This window comes from Ciconia boyciana, chromosome 3 (genome assembly GCF_034638445.1).
Source record: "Ciconia boyciana chromosome 3, ASM3463844v1, whole genome shotgun sequence".
Taxonomy (NCBI): domain Eukaryota; kingdom Metazoa; phylum Chordata; class Aves; order Ciconiiformes; family Ciconiidae; genus Ciconia; species Ciconia boyciana.
The window spans coordinates 89,308,449-89,328,808 of NC_132936.1; the positions used below are offsets into that span (position 1 = coordinate 89,308,449).

General features: G+C 44.8%; 1 protein-coding gene across 6 annotated transcripts in view; it reads left to right on the plus strand.

Annotated features, from left to right (window-relative positions):
* KIF26B (kinesin family member 26B) overlaps positions 1 to 20,360 on the plus strand; it is a 312,254-nt gene that overhangs the window by 272,528 nt on the left and 19,366 nt on the right. For all 6 annotated transcript variants that reach the window (XR_012041615.1, XR_012041613.1, XR_012041612.1 and 3 more), the window contains exons 11-12: positions 10,779 to 10,941; positions 12,105 to 15,537. Coding sequence is in view for 1 of the 6 variants with exons in the window: in XM_072856504.1 (XP_072712605.1) it covers positions 10,779 to 10,941; positions 12,105 to 15,537 (3,596 nt within the window). In the remaining 5 variants the exon portion in view is untranslated. The remainder of the gene's footprint in view (positions 1 to 10,778; positions 10,942 to 12,104; positions 15,538 to 20,360) is intronic.

Sequence of the window (20,360 nt, forward strand, 5' to 3'; positions counted from 1 at the left end):
AACTATATATTGAATAGTAAAGCAAATGGAGTCTGCGAAGTGAAACCAGCTTTCTGGTCCATTTTGCTTTTTAAAGAAGATAGGTGTAAAGGAGAAGCTCAGCTTTCTTACTCTTGCCAAAAGAGAAAGAATGTGTAAAGTTAGACGGTTAAGTCCATACTTAGCCACCTTATTACTTACCCAGATTTTTGGAAGGAGATGGGCATGCACATTGTCTAGGATCTGCCCATATTACCTGTACATGCCAATACAGTATTCCTAAATAACAGTAATGGGTTTTTTAATTCCTAGGTGGTTTGGAGCTGAGCAACTGAGGCCAGTGTGTCCCCAGCTGATAAATGGGAGATGACACATAAAACATTCCCCCATTTTGGAACGTGCTTCACCTGCTTGGTTCCCACCTTAGGTCAGCAGATCACTTGGCTGCTGCAAAGTCCATCTTCCTTGCCAATGGATAGGGATTGCTTCTTTTAGCAGCTTTTAGCAGTTTCATGCTTCTCTGTGAAGCAGAGTTTGGAGCTGTATGTGAAGAGGAACTTTAAAGGGTAATAAATTGATTACCAGAGATGGAAGCACGACGGCTTCTGACTGTTTATTTTGCTTTAATGCTGTTAGTTTAATATTTTCACTGCTTTACTTTGTGTTTTGACAGCTTATAGTCAGGACCCACTTTCATATGAGTGCATATTTTTTGGTCTATTGATCTAAATGAACAGTTCTGAGAACATCAGCCTTGAGAAAATAATGTTTCTGACAATTTCTCTCCTAATTTTTACATCCAAATGTGTATAAATACTGGCTGAAAGTTCCCCTGTGGTTGGGAATTTCTCTCATCTGTGTGCTTTCTCTGGAAAGAGTGGAATTTAAGGAGTTTCGGTCTTGTTTCTGTGGGAGCACAAATAAGATTTCTCTCCATCCACCCAGCCACCAATTCTCACAGCATTTACAGCACCTTACTATCTTTGAGGCTTTTATATTATTTTCACAAAGTTTCTTCAAACTGGCCAACAGGCTAGAAATTTATTGCTGGAGGTGATGAGGCAAGCTTGCGCACAGGTGCATAGGCAGTATGAACTCTTAAACCTCACTTTCTTTGGGAATACATCTAGTGAGTGGCATAGATGAATTGTATCATTTTCATAATATTAATGACAGCCAAAGTCTGCCTTCTTTTTTCTTTTTTTCCTTTCCGCACAGGAGTGTGTGCACTTTCATTGCCCTCTGCTGTAATGCTGTGGGCTGAAGGCTCTGGGAGGGCAGCATATAAAATCTTACTTATCAAAATGCAAAGTATTTTGCTGAGTGACCTTCCCAGCTTCCTGGAGATGTCATCTATTTATGCTAGTAGCAGTGCCAAGGGGAGTGGTTTCTAAAACCGAACAGCAGTCAATTTATTTTCAGGTACCACTCCATTTGGGATTGCAATTAGGATAACTAGAGCTGCTCTCTAGCACAGGAAACTGGGAAGGTCACGCTGCCAAATTGTTGGCATCTTGATGAAGGAGTGTAAACTACTGCTGTCGCTACTGCAGATCAAATGAGCCTAACCAGAATGAAGTAATTATGAAATCCTCCCAAAAGATCATGAATATTCATGGATCAATTACAAACATTTGAAGTTAATTTTCGTTTGAGGAAATAACCCTGGTAGTCCGCTCTCGGTACACACGAATCATTACACTCCTTGCAAGCAAAGGGCAAAGCGCTGTTGCTTGCTGCTTGGGCTCACGGGTGCCGCTGCACATGCAGCAGCGAGCAGCCTTTCTGTCCCCCCTCCAAATTGCCATGCCCTGTTCACCAGGGAGGCAGCCGAAATGGTCAGCTAGCTGCCCGGGGTGTGCCTAACACAAGAGTCGTGCCAGTCTGGTAGGCAGGCGCTGAAAGGGGAGTTGAGGTGGCCACTGCCCTGCCCTCTCTGCAGGGGCTGTCACTGATGGTGGCTCTTCAGCACGTGTGACCCCAGCCGATGACACTGGCAGCAGCTGAGCTGCAGGGAGCTGAAGCCTTCTGAAAAACAACCTCTTTGCTTAGCCTCTTGAATGCAGAGTGGAGAGCCTCGCTACAATCAGCCGTGCTCAAAACCAGCAGCCTTTCCCAAAGGGCCCAATCCTGCAGACTACTGCTTGACCCTGTGAAGGAGTGGGGGGCAGCAGCGCTGCAAGCAAAGACTCTGAGCAACTGAGCGGATCCTGCTCTTTATGCTGATGGAGGGGTGCTGGAAATGCTCTCTCTGGGTGTCTCTTTGCTGTGCTCGTGCCAATATTAGCCACCACAGGGGCTGGTGTGAAGGTGGTTTCCAGAACGTGTCCTCAGCAGATTGTCAGGGGGCATTTCCCCATGCTTCTTTCTTGCTATGTGTTTTCCCCTATCGCTGCCCTATAGGCACAGGCACTGGCCAGCCACTCTGCACCCCTTCCCTTCCCAGCGCTCCCGCCGTGCTGCCAGGGCGCAGGCAGCCCGGAGGAGAGGCAGGCAGGCTCCTAAGCTGCTCCAGTTGCTATTCAGCAGCAGATACGACTGTTGCCTTCTCATATAAAGCAACCAAATGGCTCCACAGAGATAAGCTGAGCCAAACTTGTGGTTGCCGTAATGCTTCCAAGTAAGGGAGCCAAACAAGGAGGGGCATGGGGGGAGGGAAGGCTTTTTCCTTCCCTTTGTGAGTGTACCTTGGTAGAAGTTATCACAGAGCCTGGCCACATGCAGAGCCCTTAAATTATTTAAAATCTGGATCGTTATTGGTTTTAACTGTGGGGACATTTTCTCCTGTAAATCACAGTCTGTTTACTGCACAGGTTTTGTTAAACAGTGGCATTGCTGCTTTTGGAGAATCTGGCTTTAACTCCAACATATAGTTGCTGAGCCTAATTAGCTCCCTGGATTAATTGAGCTTCTGTTTTTCAGCTAGACTTTATCAGGAGCCGGCACTGTAATGAGACAGACCACTAGGATCCTTTTCCTTTGTGATTATCTTTGAGCTTTGTTTGTGTGTTTTTAATGGTTGCTTGTGAATGATGTTTGGCTCTGTGCTGCGAGTTGGAGTACAGAGGGGAGAGGGATCATTTTGTCCATTTTCAGTGCAGTTCTCTCTCTCAAACCGTCACTGGTCTCCAACAGAGCTGCCCTCCCAACCACCTCCTCCCTCCCATCCCAACGCTTGCTCTTGCTGTGACTTTAAAGTACATCTGGATCTCTGAGTTCTCATTTGAGAAGCATGTCGACCTGTAAATAAGGGTTTATGTCTTCAGTTTGATATTGCCAAAGTGTGAAGCGCACCTGAACCAAACCACGTGAATTCACGTAGCTGGGGCAAAGACTGCGAGGAACTTTTTTCTCTCGTTGGTTGAATTATTGGAATGAAGCCCGTGCTGCCTTAGCTCCACTGGTGGCACAAGGCAGAAATGAGAAGATGGAGGGGCCATCTTTCTCTGTGCTTCCCCAGGGCTAGCGTAGCGGTGTGCAGCTCCGACCTGGGCTGGCAATGTCAGAAACCATGTGCTCTTTAATATGTACATAAAAATGGAGCTGGGGTGTGATAGCGACTGCTTTATTGTGAGATAGTTCTTCTATGGATAAGCTTGAATTTGTAAGACCAGTCAGCGGGACCTCCAAAGAGTGGGACATTTTATATCATTTTTGGATAACATACTCCTTGGCTGTTTTGTAGACTCTTTAATTTTCATCAGCTTTGGGAGCAACTTTTACACAAAAGCTACAGCTCTTGAATGAGCCCCTTTTATGGTGAGAGGGACAGTCTGTTTCAAGGAGTCAGAGTACTCAGAGTCAGTGGGACTCTGTCCTTCTGTCATTAATTTTCTTTTCTGTCTTTGGTGAAAAGAAACAAAAGATGCTATTTTGTGCATCTGCCACATGCTCATGTGTTGTCAGAGGCACAAGGATTGTTCTGCAATATGAAATTTGCATAGTTAGGCTCTTAAAAGACGAGCTATGGGGGGAACCCCCTACATTTTATATACATTTTGTAATACTAGAATTCAAGTATAAGTGCCTGTTATCCCATACTTGGCTGCAACACCACCTTTCTCCTGCTCTTGATTGCTGCGGTGTCACATCCCTTCCAGATGTGATTGTGATTTTCTCAGTACATGAACCTGAGCACAGTATCCCCTCAGTGTAGTCCTTTCAGCTGGCTCCCCCTTCCCCTGTGCAGTGAGCACAGCTTTCTGGGTTTTTCTAGTGTACCTCATACAAGATAACTAACTGCAGTGGCGATTTCCACTTTGCTTAATTTTCCCTTTAAGGCTATTCAGTTTCCACCCGGAACAAGGTCATTATTTCCCCAATGCCTCATTTCACCAGGTGAAGGATTCCCCAGGTTAAAGGTCCAACATGTTACCCATCTTTCTGCAACTGCCTCGCTTCGTTCTGCTAACAAAGCCAGGCTTACATGGCTGAACCACTGAGGGCTTTATCACTCCACCTGGCCTCATTTTGCTTGTGCCTACACACATTGCTCCCATTTCCTCTCTCCCTTTATCAAAATTATTAACAGAAAGGAAAGACATAGCTAAGCAAACTATACTGGCTCATCATGAACTCAGCTGTTACACACCTGTAACATCCGCTATTGGGTTTGTGCCTTTTAAGCTATAAACTGTCCTCTGTAGAGATTATTTCCATGCAATAAGAGCCAAAACCAAATGGAGTATTTATGTGGTTCCCTTGTTATGCAAGCATTTATTACTATGAATAAAGCAGTGCATCAGCACAAGGGAGCAGAGTTAAGACTTCATGATCAAAAATAACTGCCATAGTTACTGAGATTTTTGCTTTGACATATCTCTATAAATAATTAGATTACAAGACACCTCAGGGCATACATCATCTGATCCTGTAACCATAACACCTTGAGGGAGTTGACAACTTTCTCCTTTTGGCCAAGTGCCTAGGAAGACACTAAGGTATATGATTAATAGAGAGCACAAACACACACTCTTGCACGTCCTAAAGCTTAGTTATAATACTGTATCCCTTGTGGAGTCTTATTTCTATTCCTGATGCTGCTGCTGTTGTCACTGAATAGCCAAAATCCTGATAGCAGTGGGGTGAGAGGAAAGGGAAGACAAAGAAAATATTTGTTATTAAGGTGGGGGAAAAAAACCACCAAAACAAAGCATATAATATAATTGGTTAAATAATTCCACAGAAAAATCATTATTCCAAGACTTTAGCTGGATCTCCCTCTCCAGTATTCCCTCCTTTTGTGGAACAGTGCCGTGTTTGCCTCTCCCATATAGAGAATGAGATGCTGAGCAATGAAAACTCCAGTGAATTTCCTCAGCATAATATTTATTCTTATTGCTTCGTTTTCTATTCATGAATTCTATTTTGCAGCCCTAAACAAAAGCAATTACCATTTGCCTCTTTTCTGTGTAGCTCGCTTCAAACACGGTGCTTGCACAGCTTCTCATAAAGCTAAAGGACCTGACAGAGGAAGATCCAGGAAGGCACTGCCCATGCTATGTCCCCTCACCCTGGCCTGCGCCTCACCTGGGCAGCATGATGCAGTCAGCTATGTCAAATTATGGCGGGGTTATGGGGTTCCTCTGCTGGGTATCAGTGAGCAGTTGGGGAGATTCAACTGGGGAGAGGGGCCTTGGAGGTCAGGCAGTGACAGTGGAGGACGTTAGTGGGAGCAAGAGGTGAGGAAGGAGGAGATTAGTACTGGGAGAGTGTCTAGCAGTGATGCTGGAGACTGACAAAGTCTGGTGTAGCTGGTTAGACCAATGCAGGATGAAATGGAGCTCTGCTGGGCTGTTTAGGTGAGGAGCTGGGGGTGAGGATCATGGTATGGGAATGAGAACGAGTAAGAAGGTTGGATGAGGAATGCCCAGGATAGACACTGATAGAAGAGAACAAGTTTGTCTGATGAGAGAAGAGCATGGCAAAAAGGAGGTGAACACATGAGAGCACAGCTCTCCTACAGCACAGGAAAGGATTGTGATGCTCCTGAGTCTCACTGTTTTTCTACAGGCAGCAAATACTAGCAAAAGCTCAGGGTAAATTGTGAGTCATGTCCTCCTTTTCTACTGCTTGTCCATGCAAAAGGTGGCAGCCAGCTGCTGCCAGCTAGTCAGCTAGTTCAGCAACTGAGGCTTTTTATACATAGGAAGGTTCCAGGCTTGCTGATGTCTCATTGACGTGTAAACACAAATCCACATGAAATTACAGAAAATATATATAATAAGAGCATTCAGATTGTGAAATCAATCACTACAGGGGCAGAAAATGTCAAAATTAAGGTTGCCCTGGCAAACTTACTTTGGCCCCATGGGCTATATATTGTGTTGTTTTTGCAGGATTCCACCCCCCCAGTTATAATCTTTTTCAAGGCAGATAAGGGACCTGCTTCAGACATGAGTCAGGACTGTACAGTGATGTGGTCATTGTCAATAAATTCCTTCCTAATTTGTAGCAGAAGTTGGAAGGCATATGGAAAATGGGACCGAGGGCTGTGGAAGAGAAGGGAGATATTCTGAAGGGAGCTGGTACCACCTTCAGAACTGGCTCTGCCAATGCGTTCCTAAAATTTTTAGATGGGCTATTAATTGTATGTTCCTGGTTTTCTGGGTACCCAGATTGAGAACCAGCTGCCCCATTTTCTCTGCAAGAGAAGTCAAAGTTAGCTGTACTTTGAATATAAAAGACTATATAATGCTCAGTACTCTGAAAGATCAGTGCTTCACACCAAACACCTATACTTAGTAAAGTCTTCAATGCTGCAGGTATTATCAGAGGATTATATACCTCACCTCAGAGGCATTCATCTGCCTTGATGAGCATTGATACTGCGTTGATGAGCTCCACAGGAAAAAAAAAAAGAACCTTTGAAGAAATCAGTCATTCTGGATTCAGAGCTGAGTTTGTACAGTCCTAACAGTAGATAAGGCAGAAGTCCGCATATTAAAAGGCAAGGATTAAATGAAAGACTGAATAACTTCATGTTCAGTGAGCACTGTTTATCTTGTGCAGTGACTGAGGCAGGGGTCTAGTGGAAAAATAGTATCCAGTCATGAAATTAAAGACCTTGACTTAATGCACATAGGCAAGTGGGATTTGCACAGTGTCCAAGAAAATGTATCATGATCTTGAGTACTTAATTCTTCAATGTAAGATTCTGTGTTGTTTGATTCTGAGTATAATTAATCATTCATGAGGAAGGAAAATACAGATATGTTTAAGAGGAGCATGAAGATGTACTTTTTTCCTTCTTACTGAGCAAGTGAAAGGACTAATTTCACCAGTTTGCATGGTGAAGTCTCAGAAGAGAAGAAATAGAAAACACTGTGCTCACTGCAGCATGCCACATCTCTCTTCTGGAGAGGTTTAATACCTGCTAGGGTTTCTCATGGTAGCTGTTGAGAGATTCAGAAAATAGCACTGTCCAGTAGCTGTTGTACTGTGCGAAGGTGGAAATATGGAGGAGGTAAGGGAGCAGCATGGAGAAGAGAGAGCTCCTCTCCACATGGAAGGCAGCTACGCTGTGAAACAAACTGGAGCTTTCTGCCTGGCAATCTGCACAGTTCTTCCTTTCTGGATCCTCTGTACCGTACCTGCTGACGTACTTCCTAGAGACATCTGAGTTGAGTTTCCTGCCCCCAGGGCTCCTGCCTCTGGACTGTTCCAGAGATAGAGCTTTGCATACTTTATTTTGGGGTTTTACCTGTGTGGGGTGTATGAATAGTATTTAGTAGTATTTGGCTGTAGCCATGATGATCTAAGGAGTTAGGCAAGAAAAGGTTTACAAGTAAGGTTAATGTATTTTATCAGACCAAGTGATGCAGTTAGAAAAATGAGGTAACTTTTAAGTACTGAAAAGGTTGCAGAATTGACTTACTGATATACAGGGTTTGGAGTCTGAAGTGTGGTATGCTGACCCCACCTTCATTGTTCTCTGTGTATTATATCCCCATATTCATGATGGGTTATGGTAAATTTCCTAAACTATAAAAACATTAGTGGATGGGATAGAAACACATTTAAAATGAAGACAAGTATATAAAATGGGGTCATCATGCTGCTCTGGCATATCGTTTTATTGCTCTTGGAGCAGAATAGAAATGGACCATTAGCATTCCTGAAGATCTCCTATTTGCCATAAAGACATTGGTGCATTTTACTATGCTGCTATGAGAAATCTGGGACCTTCTGCAAGCCAGTCTCTGCTTAATACAATGAGTAACGTGCACCCAGAAGCAGCAGCCCTTCTGTGAGCTGCTTCAAAATTTCCTGTGTCTTAGTTTAGTTTGCACAGCCAGAAGATCGACAAAGGTCTTCCTTCTCAAAGCTCTTCCAGTGCAGAAGTGCAGACCTTCTCTTTGTAAAACTTCCGCTTTCACAGGAAATTTTGCTTTTGCAAATACCAGTTCATGAATCACCTAGTGAAACAATTCAGAGCCTTTCTTTTTTTCAGGCAGAAATGCCATGTCAGCATTCAGAATAACAAAGCATCTACTTTGTGTCTCACACTCCCTGTCAAGCAAATTTCAGTGAGACATCCAAAATATTTTACCAATATTTTACTTGATGAGGATAAGTTAAAGATTAAGCCACACATTTTTGTCTTATTGTGTTCTCTTTGATTTTCTTTCTTTCCTTTAGAAGTTAGTAGGTGCTATTGTGAGAGATCAGCGAACCCTGAACAGGTGAACTTGTCTTATGACAATGTCCAGAACTGACAAAAATCTGTGTTTAGCATATTTCTTCCTCTTTATTTTATTTTTCAGTGTACAATAGTGACATGAGGCTAGTTATTTTGTCTGGGTGCAAAGTGAAGTTGATAGTCACAATGCAGACTGTGCTGAATGAGCAAACTCTGAAATTAGAAATCAGTATTGGCTGGGCTTTTTTGCTGCTGGGTTTCAGGCTTTAGTCCTAAACAAATCTGCCCTTTAGTTCCTATCTGATACAAGTCAGAGGATAGTTTGAATTATAGAATAGGTATTTCCTCTGTATCGTCATTCTGCTTGCAAGTGTGTATTTCAGTACAAGGCAGATGGCACAGATTATTTTATATTCATAATGCATATACCTCTAGGAGAGCCACACCGCAGTGTGCTGATGCTGGCTGCATGGGTTATGTATTCTCGGGAGACCGACATGTTCAGAATGTATTCTTTTGCCCTTTCCCCTGTGGTCTAATGTTTTGCTATGATAGAAGCACTAGCAAATGAAAGGCTTGTTATTGATTTCTGTGCAGATGTTAAAAATTTCCAAGTGGCAGTAACTGATGTACAAAATTTGACATCTTAATTATTCCTTGATGGAAAGGAGGGCCACTAACCTGAGATACAGCAGCCTATTAACTCTGGAACTGTGGATTCAAAGCAGCCTTAGGTCACAAGTGAAATGAGTGAGGATGTCTCAGTACAGTCTTTATGGATGTTTGTTTGCTTCTCAAAGACACCAGACTGTCTTCAGTGTGTCTGGAGCAGATGGAAGCAGAAATCCTGAAACAAAAAATGTTTTACTTCCAGTATTGCTAGCCTAGCTGAAATCACAAGTACTGGAAATCTCAGGAGAAGCACAATTTATGAGCTCCCCAGACTTATTGCTAGACGCATCAAAATATGCATCCCAAATGCTGTTCTTTACTCAATCAAAAGAGAGGTTCAAGAATTTTGGTGTTTGTCTGCCAGTCCCATCCAGCTGGCATAGCTTCAGTTCCCAGCATTTGCAGCTTTATGCAGAACTCCTGTGAGCTGGAATTGTTAAGTGGACGACCGAGGGCACACATGCACCATAGGTCATTAGCAGATATTGAACAGTGAGCCCCAAAAATCTGATCCCCAGCCACTGAAGGTATTGCTATCATTACAACAGTGAAAGCAATTCCTGTAGCAATAGGTAAATATCAGGCTGTTGCTGTCCTTGCTTTCAGCCGTATGTAACTATCATCCACAACCTTTAGTGTAGGAGCGGCTCTCTTCAAGAGGATGCCATTTCCCAACTAACCATCCAGTTGACCTGTACACCTTGTAGCTAAAGCTCTCTTTAAAAATTATATCATGCATTTCTGACTACAGGATTAGATGACCACTGCAGAATTGTTATATATGCATCATTATGCTGTTAAAAGTCATATTCTTAGTCCAGTCACAGACAGCCCCACAATAAGGCATCAGCATTTCGAAAACTATCCTATGCTGAACAATAGAGTAAATGGCAAGAAGAGAAAATTTGATTTCCGCCTCAGTGGAAGAAAAGATCTAATATGAAAGAACAATTGTGCGAAGTCTTAAGGCTTGATTGTTTTGTATTTCACCAGCATCAACCAAAATTAATTTCAGAGATTTAACTATTATTATTATTGAGTTACCCAGTGCCCTAGAAGGCAAGAAAAAATGTGGGTCCTCTAATCTAATCCGCTACCCTCTTGTCCTCCAGAGCTGGGCCAGAATTTGCTTGCACACTGGGCACTGGAAAAGGGCAGTAGTTTGATGTTTGCTGCAGCGGCTCCTTCACAGTTAGTCTCCAACGCTGGTCTGCGTCTCTGTATCGGCAGTGGTAAGAGTGCAGAAGGACTGAGGCCAGAAGAAGACAGAAAGGGAGAACTGGGAAGAGGAAAGAAGTTTAAATTGTAGTCCAGGGTCTTTCAGCATGCTCAGCTGCAGACACAACATAGTGCAAACCTGAGGAAGGAAACTAATTAGGATTCCATTAAAAGAAGAGAAAAAATCTTGCCAAGACCCAAGTCACATCATGATGGTCAAAGTGAAACCTTGCTCGCTAATGTAGCCTTAATTCATTTTATTTTGCAGAGACAGCAAGCTCACCATGTTGCTTCGGGAGTCCTTGGGGAATATGAACTGCCGCACCACAATGATAGCTCACATTTCAGCCGCTGCGGGGAACTACGCTGAGACGCTCTCCACCATCCAGATTGCATCAAGGGTCCTCAGGATGAAGAAAAAGAAAACTAAGGTAAGACAATGTATCACTTCCTTCTTGTAATGGTGGAGGAGGGAGGAAGAAGGTCCCTAAAGGATCCTTGATGGGGTAGAGCAGCATGTAACAAAATCAGTAATCAATTCCAAAGTGTGTGAGTTGTATGTACCCTGTCCTAGGCAAGTGGCTTAGAGCACATAGCAGAGCCTAGGGGGGGTGGTAAACGCTTCAGCTTCAGATACAGAGGAGTGAGTTCAGACATATCTGCTATAGCAGGTTTGTAAGCTGGCCTCATTTAATGATATAGCTGTCAGAGAGCATTTATTTTCAGTTATGCTCTTAGTGCTAATGAAATAATAAGGAATGAAACTGCTGTAGAGTTAAAGGAAATTGGGATTAATGAAGAATTAGATTCTATGAGCTTCTCGAAGAGAGCAGGAGCAAAATAAATGCAAAGCAGTGTGTCCATTGCCAGCATTGATGCCCCCTTTGTTCCCATTGCTTCTAAATACAGGTGATAGATTTTCCAAGACATAGAGTGAAGATGGGCTGTATCAACTTTCATGTTTTAGAGTCCTGGTTCCTCTGTACAGCTTATGGTGTTAACAGGGCACAAGTGAATTTTATGCATTTTATTTAAATTGACAGCCTATGGATTGACAAAACCTTTTTTGTCAATGGATTGAAGAGAGACAAGTGAAGGGATTCAGTCCACACACCATCACAGCAGTGTCTCTCCAGAGACCTCTGTGTGTACATTATACAATTCCACAGACTGGTAGTGTGACCAAACGGGGATTGTCTTTATTTTCTGTGCCTTTTTCGTGTACTGAGTTTTCTTGTTCCTCTTCACATACACACACGCACACAAACACACAAACACACAATCAGCAAAGCCTTTGCCAAATATCTGATTTCTTTGGCCAGGCCCAATTAAGGGAGGGATCCTAATCCATTTGTTCAGTAATTTTTTTTGGAAGTCTCATGATTTCGAGTGGGACACAGAGTTGGGGCATTGGGTTCGCCATTGAACACTGTTGTGTGTTTGCTGTAGGACTGTGGATAAGAAGCTTCAGAGCTCTGTGGCTTAGTTTAGAGATTTCCCAGTTTAGATGTGACTGTGACCTTTTTGTGTATGTGCGTTGTGCAAGGAGCTGTTTGCAATGCTGAAATGTCGTGGTCTCTCTCTCATATTGCAGTACACATCAAGTTCTTCTGGAGGAGAGAGCTCTTGTGAGGAGGGCAGGATGCGGAGGCCGACCCAGCTAAGGCCTTTCCATTCTAGAAACACTGTTGACCCAGACTTCCCTATTTTGCATTTATCAAGTGATCCTGATTATTCGTCCAGCAGTGAGCAGTCGTGTGACACGGTGATTTACGTTGGCCCCAATGGCACTGCCCTTTCTGATAAGGAACTGACAGATAATGAAGGTCCCCCTGACTTTGTTCCCATAGTTCCTGCTCTGCAAAAGACTAAAAACGAGGGCAGGTTGGAGGAAGTTAGTGAATCAGGGCCCAGCACATCTGAAAGAGACTGCCTGAAGTGCAACACCTTTGCAGAGCTCCAGGAGAGGCTGGATTGCATAGATGGCAGTGAAGAGACCGACAAATTTCCCTTTGAAGAGATGCCTGCTCAATTTAGCTCAGACCAGATGTCTAAGTGCTCTGTCTCAAGCCAGCTGGCAGAGCTTAGCCACTTACCAGAGTCAGATAAGGAAGATACGATGCCAGAATGTCAGCATCCTGATAGAGAAGCCAAGGAAAATATAAATGCAACACCCAGCAAAACTAAGAGAAGTCACTCCCCTGTTCCTTCTGGAGCTCTTACTAATGTTTCAACTCCTTCTTCCCCCAGGAGCGTAACAGGCAGCTCTAGTAAAGAGCTTAGCTCTTGTCAGTTAGCACACAGCACCAGCTTGCAGAGCAGCAGAGAAGGTCTCAACACCTGTGGATTTGTGGAAGGCAAACCTCGGCCAATGGGTTCACCGCGGCTTGGCATTGCGAGCCTCTCGAAGACATCTGACTACAAGCCACCAACTTCTCCTTCCCAGAGGTGCAAGGTCTATACGCAGAAAGGAGTCCTGCCCAGCTCCACTCCCCCACCAGCTCCCCTGAGTAAGGATACTGGGATGACATCTAGTGAATCTTTATTGCAGCCAGAAATCCGGACCCCACCTGTAGGCATGAGCCCTCAGATCATGAAGAAGTCGGTGTCCTCCAGCAATGGGGATTTTGAAGAGACCATTCTCGATGAAGATCGGCAACAAAGCATTTCTCCAGAATCCAAGAAGGAGATTCTGAGCACCACCATGGTGACTGTGCAGCAGCCATTAGAGCTGAATGGAGAGGACGAGCTGGTGTTCACCCTTGTAGAAGAGCTAACCATTAGTGGGGTCCTTGACAATGGGCGCCCAACCAGTATCATCAGTTTTAACAGTGACTGCTCTGTGCAGGCTTTGGCCTCTGGGTCTAGGCCAGTCAGCATTATCAGCAGCATATCTGAAGATCTTGAATGTTACTCCAGTGCAGCTCCTGTGTCTGAAGTCAGCATCACACAGTTCCTTCCACTTCCAAAGCTGGGCCTGGATGACAAATCCCAGGATGATGGCAGCAGGCGCTCATCCATCAGCTCATGGTTGAGTGAAATGAGCACAGGGAGTGATGGTGAACAGTCGTGCCACAGCTTCATAGCCCAGGCATGCTATGGGCATGGGGAAGCAATGGCAGAACCCCCTGTCTCCGAGTTTGCAAGCACCATACAAAGTGCCAGCATGATTTGCGTAAGTGACAAACAGAAGCCAGTGACTGACAACATGCTTATACTGTCAGAAATGGGGGAGGAAGCTTTCGGCAAAGTGCCACCCATCAAAGGCTGTAAAATATCAGCTCTAGGGAAAACTACTGTTACAATCAAAAACACCGCAAGCCTCAGCAGCTGTGAAGGCTACATCCCAATGAAGACAAACATTACTGTGTATCCATGTATTGCCGTTAATCCCTTCAAGGCACAAGACACTGATGATGCTGTACCAGCAGTAACTGCAGACCCAAAGGTTGCTCATCCCCATGACGGGAGAGACTCCAGTGCTAAGAAGGATATCAAATTTGAAGACCCTTGGCTGAAGAGAGAAGATGATGTAAAAAAGGACAGCTCTGGGAGTAGTGATGGGCCAAGGCCTGACGCAGCCACAGTTTCAGCCAAGCCTGAGCACAGCACAAAGCAGTCCTCAGCAGACAGGTTTAGCAGCAGCAGCGGGGATGCCTCTATCTCCCCAGGATCTGACAGTCTGAAGAGGATTGTGGATGGGTGTGAGGTGGCAGCATCCGGCTCTGCAACCCAAAGCCCTGTTCATTCCAGTGATGGCTTGAAGAGTGGCAGCCTCCCTCGAGGGCTCCCGAAGGCGAGCAGGCTGGAGGAGCCTGACAGCCACCTCCATTCTACTGCCACTGACACCAGTGGAGTTGGCTCTCCTGCCCTTCCCCCGTTTTCTAAGGCTAGCCTTGACAAGAAAATGGCCTCTCCCAAACACTGTGTCCTCACTCGTCCCAAAGGGACCCCTCCTCTGCCACCAGTGAGAAAGTCAAGCTTGGATCAGAAGAACAGAGCCAGCCCCCAGCACAGCGCAGCCAGCAGCACCACGAGCAGTCCCTCCAGCCAGCCCGGGTCCTTCCTGGCCAGCTTCCCCGAGGAGCTGAATGCCAAACAGAAGGGCCCTGGCATCGACAGCAGTGGCAACAACAGCAGCAGCAAGCTTTTCAGTGCCAAACTGGAGCAGCTCGCCAGCAGGACCAACTCCCTCGGGAGGTCCACAGGAAGCCACTATGAGTGCTTGTCGCTGGAAAGAGCGGAAAGCCTGTCCTCTGTGAGCTCCAAAATGAGCCCTGGCAAAGACACCACCATGCCTAGGGCCGGAAGGAGCCTCAGCCGCAGTGTCATGTCCTCCCCCACCAACTCGGGCCTCTCCCAGTCCGCAGGTGCCTCCCCAAAAGCCAGCCAGTCGAAGATCTCTGCAGTCAGCAAGCTCCTGCTGGCGAGTCCCAAGGCCCGCAGCCTGTCTGCCTCTGCCACCAAAACGCTCAGCTTCTCGACCAAGTCTCTGCCTCAGTCCGTAGGGCAGAGCTCCAGTTTGCCACCCAGTGGGAAGAACATGTCCTGGTCAACGCAGTCCCTCAGCAGAAGCCGGGGCTCCAGCCTTGCTTCCAAATTGCCCCTTCGGGCCGTCAACGGGCGGATTTCGGAGCTGCTCCAAGGGAGCGCCAGTGCCAGAGGCTTACAGCCGCGGGGAAGCTCAGAGGCAGATGAGCACGGGGGCCTTCCCGGAGATGAGAAGCCAGCTGTTCACATGCTGCCTTCACCTTACAGCAAGATCACCCCTCCTCGGAAACCTCACCGCTGCAGCAGCGGTCACGGGAGCGACAACAGCAGCGTCCTGAGCGGGGAGCTGCCCCCCGCCATGGGGAAAACAGCCCTTTTCTACCACAGCGGGGGGAGCAGCGGCTACGAGAGCATGATGAGGGACAGCGAGGCGACGGGGAGCGCCTCTTCAGCACAGGACTCCATGAGCGAGAACAGCAGCTCTGCGAGCAGCAGGTGCCGAAGTCTCAAAAATCCAAAGAAACGATCAAATGCAGGTAAGCTTGTGGTGGTGTGAAAGAGGGACGCAGACCAAAGCAGATAACTAGTACGTGGTGGGGAGGCTAGCCCTGAAGGTGCGCTAATTCAGTGCCAGCTATATCTCTTAGCAGAGAGCGAGGCCAGGGTAAGTGTTCTAGGCTCCGAGTTTCTTCATTTTGCAACGTGCACAAATCCTGTGTCGCTGCGTTGCCTTTGCAGCGGAGTCTCCCCCTCACCCATTTCACTTAGGTTTACTTCACATGAACAGAAGAACATTTATCCCTAAAAATGGTTAGTAGTGCCAATGGCAGCCACATTCAGGTATTTATTTATACAAATATTCTTTGGATTTGATTCCAGAAGGGAATCAAATTCCTTTGTGAGGCAGTGAAATGTAGCTGTTATTCTTAAGAACTTTGGGCACGGACTCCCTTCTTGGTATGTACGTGTTTCACCAGCACAAGACCAGAGTCTCGCTGAACAGCAGTATCTGTTGTGAGCCCACTTTTGCTCCTTGTGTGCTCTGGATGCCCAAAGGTGCAAAATGCCCTGCAGCTGAAACCACCGCTGAGTTCCTTCTTTCCACTATAGAAGATGGAACAAAGTTGTGCCCATGCCCCTTGAAAGATGTTATCCTGCCTCTGACACTCTTGGTTTTTAACTTTTGAGTACTTCTTTTCCCAGTAATTTATTGATAACAAATTATAAATTATATTAATAATAATATATGGGAACTACTGCACTGAAGCACTTGCAAATCTGAAACCTTTCTAGTGATCATAGAAAAGATCAGAAAGGCTTCATCTTTGTTCAGATATAATCCCCAGTAGCTTTCACACTACATCAGGACTTTTTAAATAGATGGCAAGAGCCTCCTGGGTCGTAACAAGAGTCTGTGCAGTTGCAACTAGTACATCTTCCCACCAGAATGAGTTTCAGAAAATTGCAGGACAGGGATGAGGAGCATCCATCAGCTGGTCACCTCACCTTTTTCCTGGGTGCTGTCTTCCCAACCTGAAGTGCGAGTCCTGCCTAACCTACTTTTGAAAAAATGCACATTGGCATTGGAACTGGTGTGCACAGGTATGTGAAATATCAGTGGCTACTTATCCTACAGTAGCACTGGCTGTCCAAAATGTGTTATTCTCATAGAGTTCCTAGTGCACCAGCCATTCCCACTTGCTGGGATACTCACCTCTGGGATTCATTTGCAGTGAACTGAGTAATACGTAACTCTCCCTTTCTTTATGCTCTTGACTGTGGTAGCAGGAAGAACATGTGCAGAACAGATGTGAATACAATAGATACCGCTATTAAAACCATATCCATAAGTGCATGGCTGATTGTACCTGTTCAGAGGATGCATCTGAAAGGGATCACTCTACACAGTGCAAGCACAGACCAAGTGATGAAACAATCTTTCTGAAGTTAACTTAGCATCCTATGAGAAAACCTCTTTCCTATCCCTCCAGTTTATGTGGCAATAAATCGATCTTCCTCTTTCTGAAGAGCTGTTCCTTTAATAGCTCCTTTCAAATATAAACTTTTTAATGGTAGCTTGCATGAAAAAGAAGGATGATTTTTATGTCGTGGAAAAGGAAAACCAAGCTGTACACAGAGATCGCATTTCTGGGTGTATACTGTCAACTAGGTTGTATCTCGTGGAGAAACTGACCATATGATATGGACTTTTTCCACAGGACATTTAGATGAAAAAAATTACCAAGTTCGGTGAAAACAGGCAGCTATGCACATGAGGGAATAGAGGGAAAATGGCAATATAGATTTATCCTTATTAGACACTACAGAACACACACCCCCTTCCCTCGGGGAGATACTTTAAAACAATACTCTGAGAAGAGCTTCAGGCAAAGCCTGTGGATTCTTTAGACTCCAGAGTTCATCCCAAACCTAAATCAGTAGGAGACCAGGATCTCTCTACTCTGTTGCTCATAAAACTAGTTGTTTCATTTGACTTGTCTCTGCTTAGATTGGAGAAGGCTGGACAAGGCTGGAGATACAAGCGAGGAAAACATTGTCTTTGCGTTATAATTACAGAAAAGCTTCAGATCTGTGTGTGGTACTTTATATCAGGGTTATATTTTGGCTTACAACTTTGGCTTTCGATAACCCCTATGTAGGACTGACCATTGTGTCAGTGGCTGTGAAAAGGGAGCTAAGAGGCGAGGACTATTTGAGACTCAGGTTTCAGGTTGCTCTTGTAGCAGTCTGGAAGACAGAGGTGGAGAGAAGAGGCTCTTCCATGGTCTAGCCAGCCTTGGCCTCCCTGGCAGAGCAGTGACGCTGGTTTGTTGTGCTGTGCAGATATGCAAAGGCAACGAGTGAGGGGGCGAGCAAGAATCTTTCCTTAGCGGGAAACATGGAGAATCTAAGCTTTGCTGCTTTTTTTACTGCTGTGTAACATCTGACCTGTGTTTTTCACCAAATACAGCTTTTTCACCGGCTGACAGATTAATCTCTTTATTCTAATTTCTTGTGTGGTTTGGTTCTTCTCTCCCTGGTCAGCAACATTGCAGATATCTACCCGTTGCTGGACGTGAATCTCTGGGCTGGAGGGTTTTCAGTGGAGGGCCTGTGCCCCTGGAAGTTGCCTGCCCCAGTGGGCTCAGCACAGCCTGGCACATGGACCTCCCTCAAAGTACTCTGCAAAGCTTCTCTCTTAATTCAGCCTGTCACCTGACGTGGAGAGATTCTAAGTGCATTATTTCTGATACTTTTGAGAGCAATTCCCTATATCTGCTAGTAATTCCTGTACTGTTTTGAATGAGTGGTACTTGTATTTGTGTATACGTACAACCAGGGCTTTTGTGCAAATTAAAAAAAATAAATCTTTACTACCTTCCATATCTCTAGCAGCAAACCACTGCCCAGAAATTAATAAGGCTTCACTTTCTTATAACCCAGCTCCTGTTTGCATTTGGTCCTGCAGCAGTGCAATCATAATTCTGTTTTGATGTGTTTGATAATAGTATAATTTTTCACATGTCAGCAGATTTATGATGACATAAAACCAGGATTATGACTTCAATGCAGGAGAACATGAAGGAGGAGCTGAGATATAAGGGAGAATAGAGCTGTTCACAAATACATTTTTATTGCGTAATAAACAAAAAGAATGCAAAGGTTTGCAATCTTTCATTGTCTGTAATATCTCCTTTCTATAGGTCTCTTCTAGGGTGAATATTCTCTCTTAAGGAACACTTTTTAATGAAAAAGATAGCAGACAAAGGTTCTGAGCTCTTAAAAGATAGATATTATTTTAATACATAGTGTCAAGAGCATTGGACCTTTCCTGATTTGCGGTCACAGATCCACTGTGCTGTAATGGATATGGCAGTATAGATATGCTCATTTCAGGTCAGGCAACCTTGTCCACTTTATTTATGATTATTATTAACAGAAATGCTAGCTGTCAGACACGATCAACATGAATCAGCCCAAGGCCCCTGTAAGAGGAGCTATAAAGAGTCTTTAAGAGAATCACCAGCAGCCCTGTCAGATCTTACAATTACTTTTGAAGTTCTGACACACTGGAGAGACATCATCTTTTTCTTGAGATTAAGATCTTGTCTTTCAATGCTCTTAAGTGCATTATTTGTATGTGTAGGTGCTTCTGCCCTGGATGTCATACATGAAGCATCAGACCTACATTGACAGCTTTTGAAAGATAAAGCTAGTTCACATCCTTCAGTGTTAGCCTTAGGTTAAATTTTGGGCTCTGCCTGAGTACCTGTACATTTCACAGACAGCCCAGTATTGTGTGTACAAAATTAAAATAAAATTTTTAAAAAATTGCCTCTTGCATTCTGGTACCTATTGAAAAATCATGTGTTTACATCATGAAGCACATAAGCTGTTCCCCTGAAGCTAACCTACCCATTTAATAAACATTCCCATCTTTCTAGCATTTAACATTGGTCCTATAACACCATGTCAGCATATATTGCCCCAAAGTGACTGCTTATGGCAGAAACAGAGCTATTTAGCCCTGATCTATGGCTGTACATTTCCAAGCTTTGTACAGCTGCTCTTTAATCCACCCTGTGGTGTAAGTATTATTCCAGACCCCATTTTACAAATGGAGAAATGAAGGCAGAGAACTTTACTGACTTGCCCGATGCCTACAGCTGAGAGCCAGATCCAGGGTTAAATTGGAGGCACCCTGGACTCCTAACCTCAACGTCAACTGACTTGGCCACACATCCTCCCCTGCCCTTGCTGAGCAGCGGAGAGGAGGGTTTCATTTGTTATTTTCTTTTTGTGGCACGCCCTTCCTCCCTCTCTGCCCGCAAGCATCTGTGCAACCATGTTTTCTCTGATTTTTTTGCTCACTCTATTAGCCTTTCCCCTGTAAGAAACGATTGGCATCTCAGCCATATTTCTGACTCTGGCTCTAGTCTCTCTTGGGTAGGCAGTGCTGTCCTGAGCAGGGCACTGAAGTGTTAGGGCATAGTTCATGCAGTCATCGCTAGCACCAATTATATATTATTTTTTAATTCCTTAGAAATTTCAAGTGCAATGGCCCAGTGCTGCTCTGTGGAAAGGCAATGATAAGGGTGCTTTTGTAATACGTACTCCTGTATGTGACCAGGAAATGAATCCCGGCTGAACTCTGTTTTACCAAAGCCATATTTGTATCCTGGGAACACAACAGGTATTGAGAGGGAGGCAGGCAGGGTGGCAGATTAGGACTTGCAAGATCTATGTTGTATTCTCTGGTGTGCTGCTGGTTCGCTGTATCACCTTGGGCAATTCGTGTAATTTCTGTGTTCCCTGGTTACCAGCTCATAAAACTAGATAATGGTGGTGTGAAAAAAGT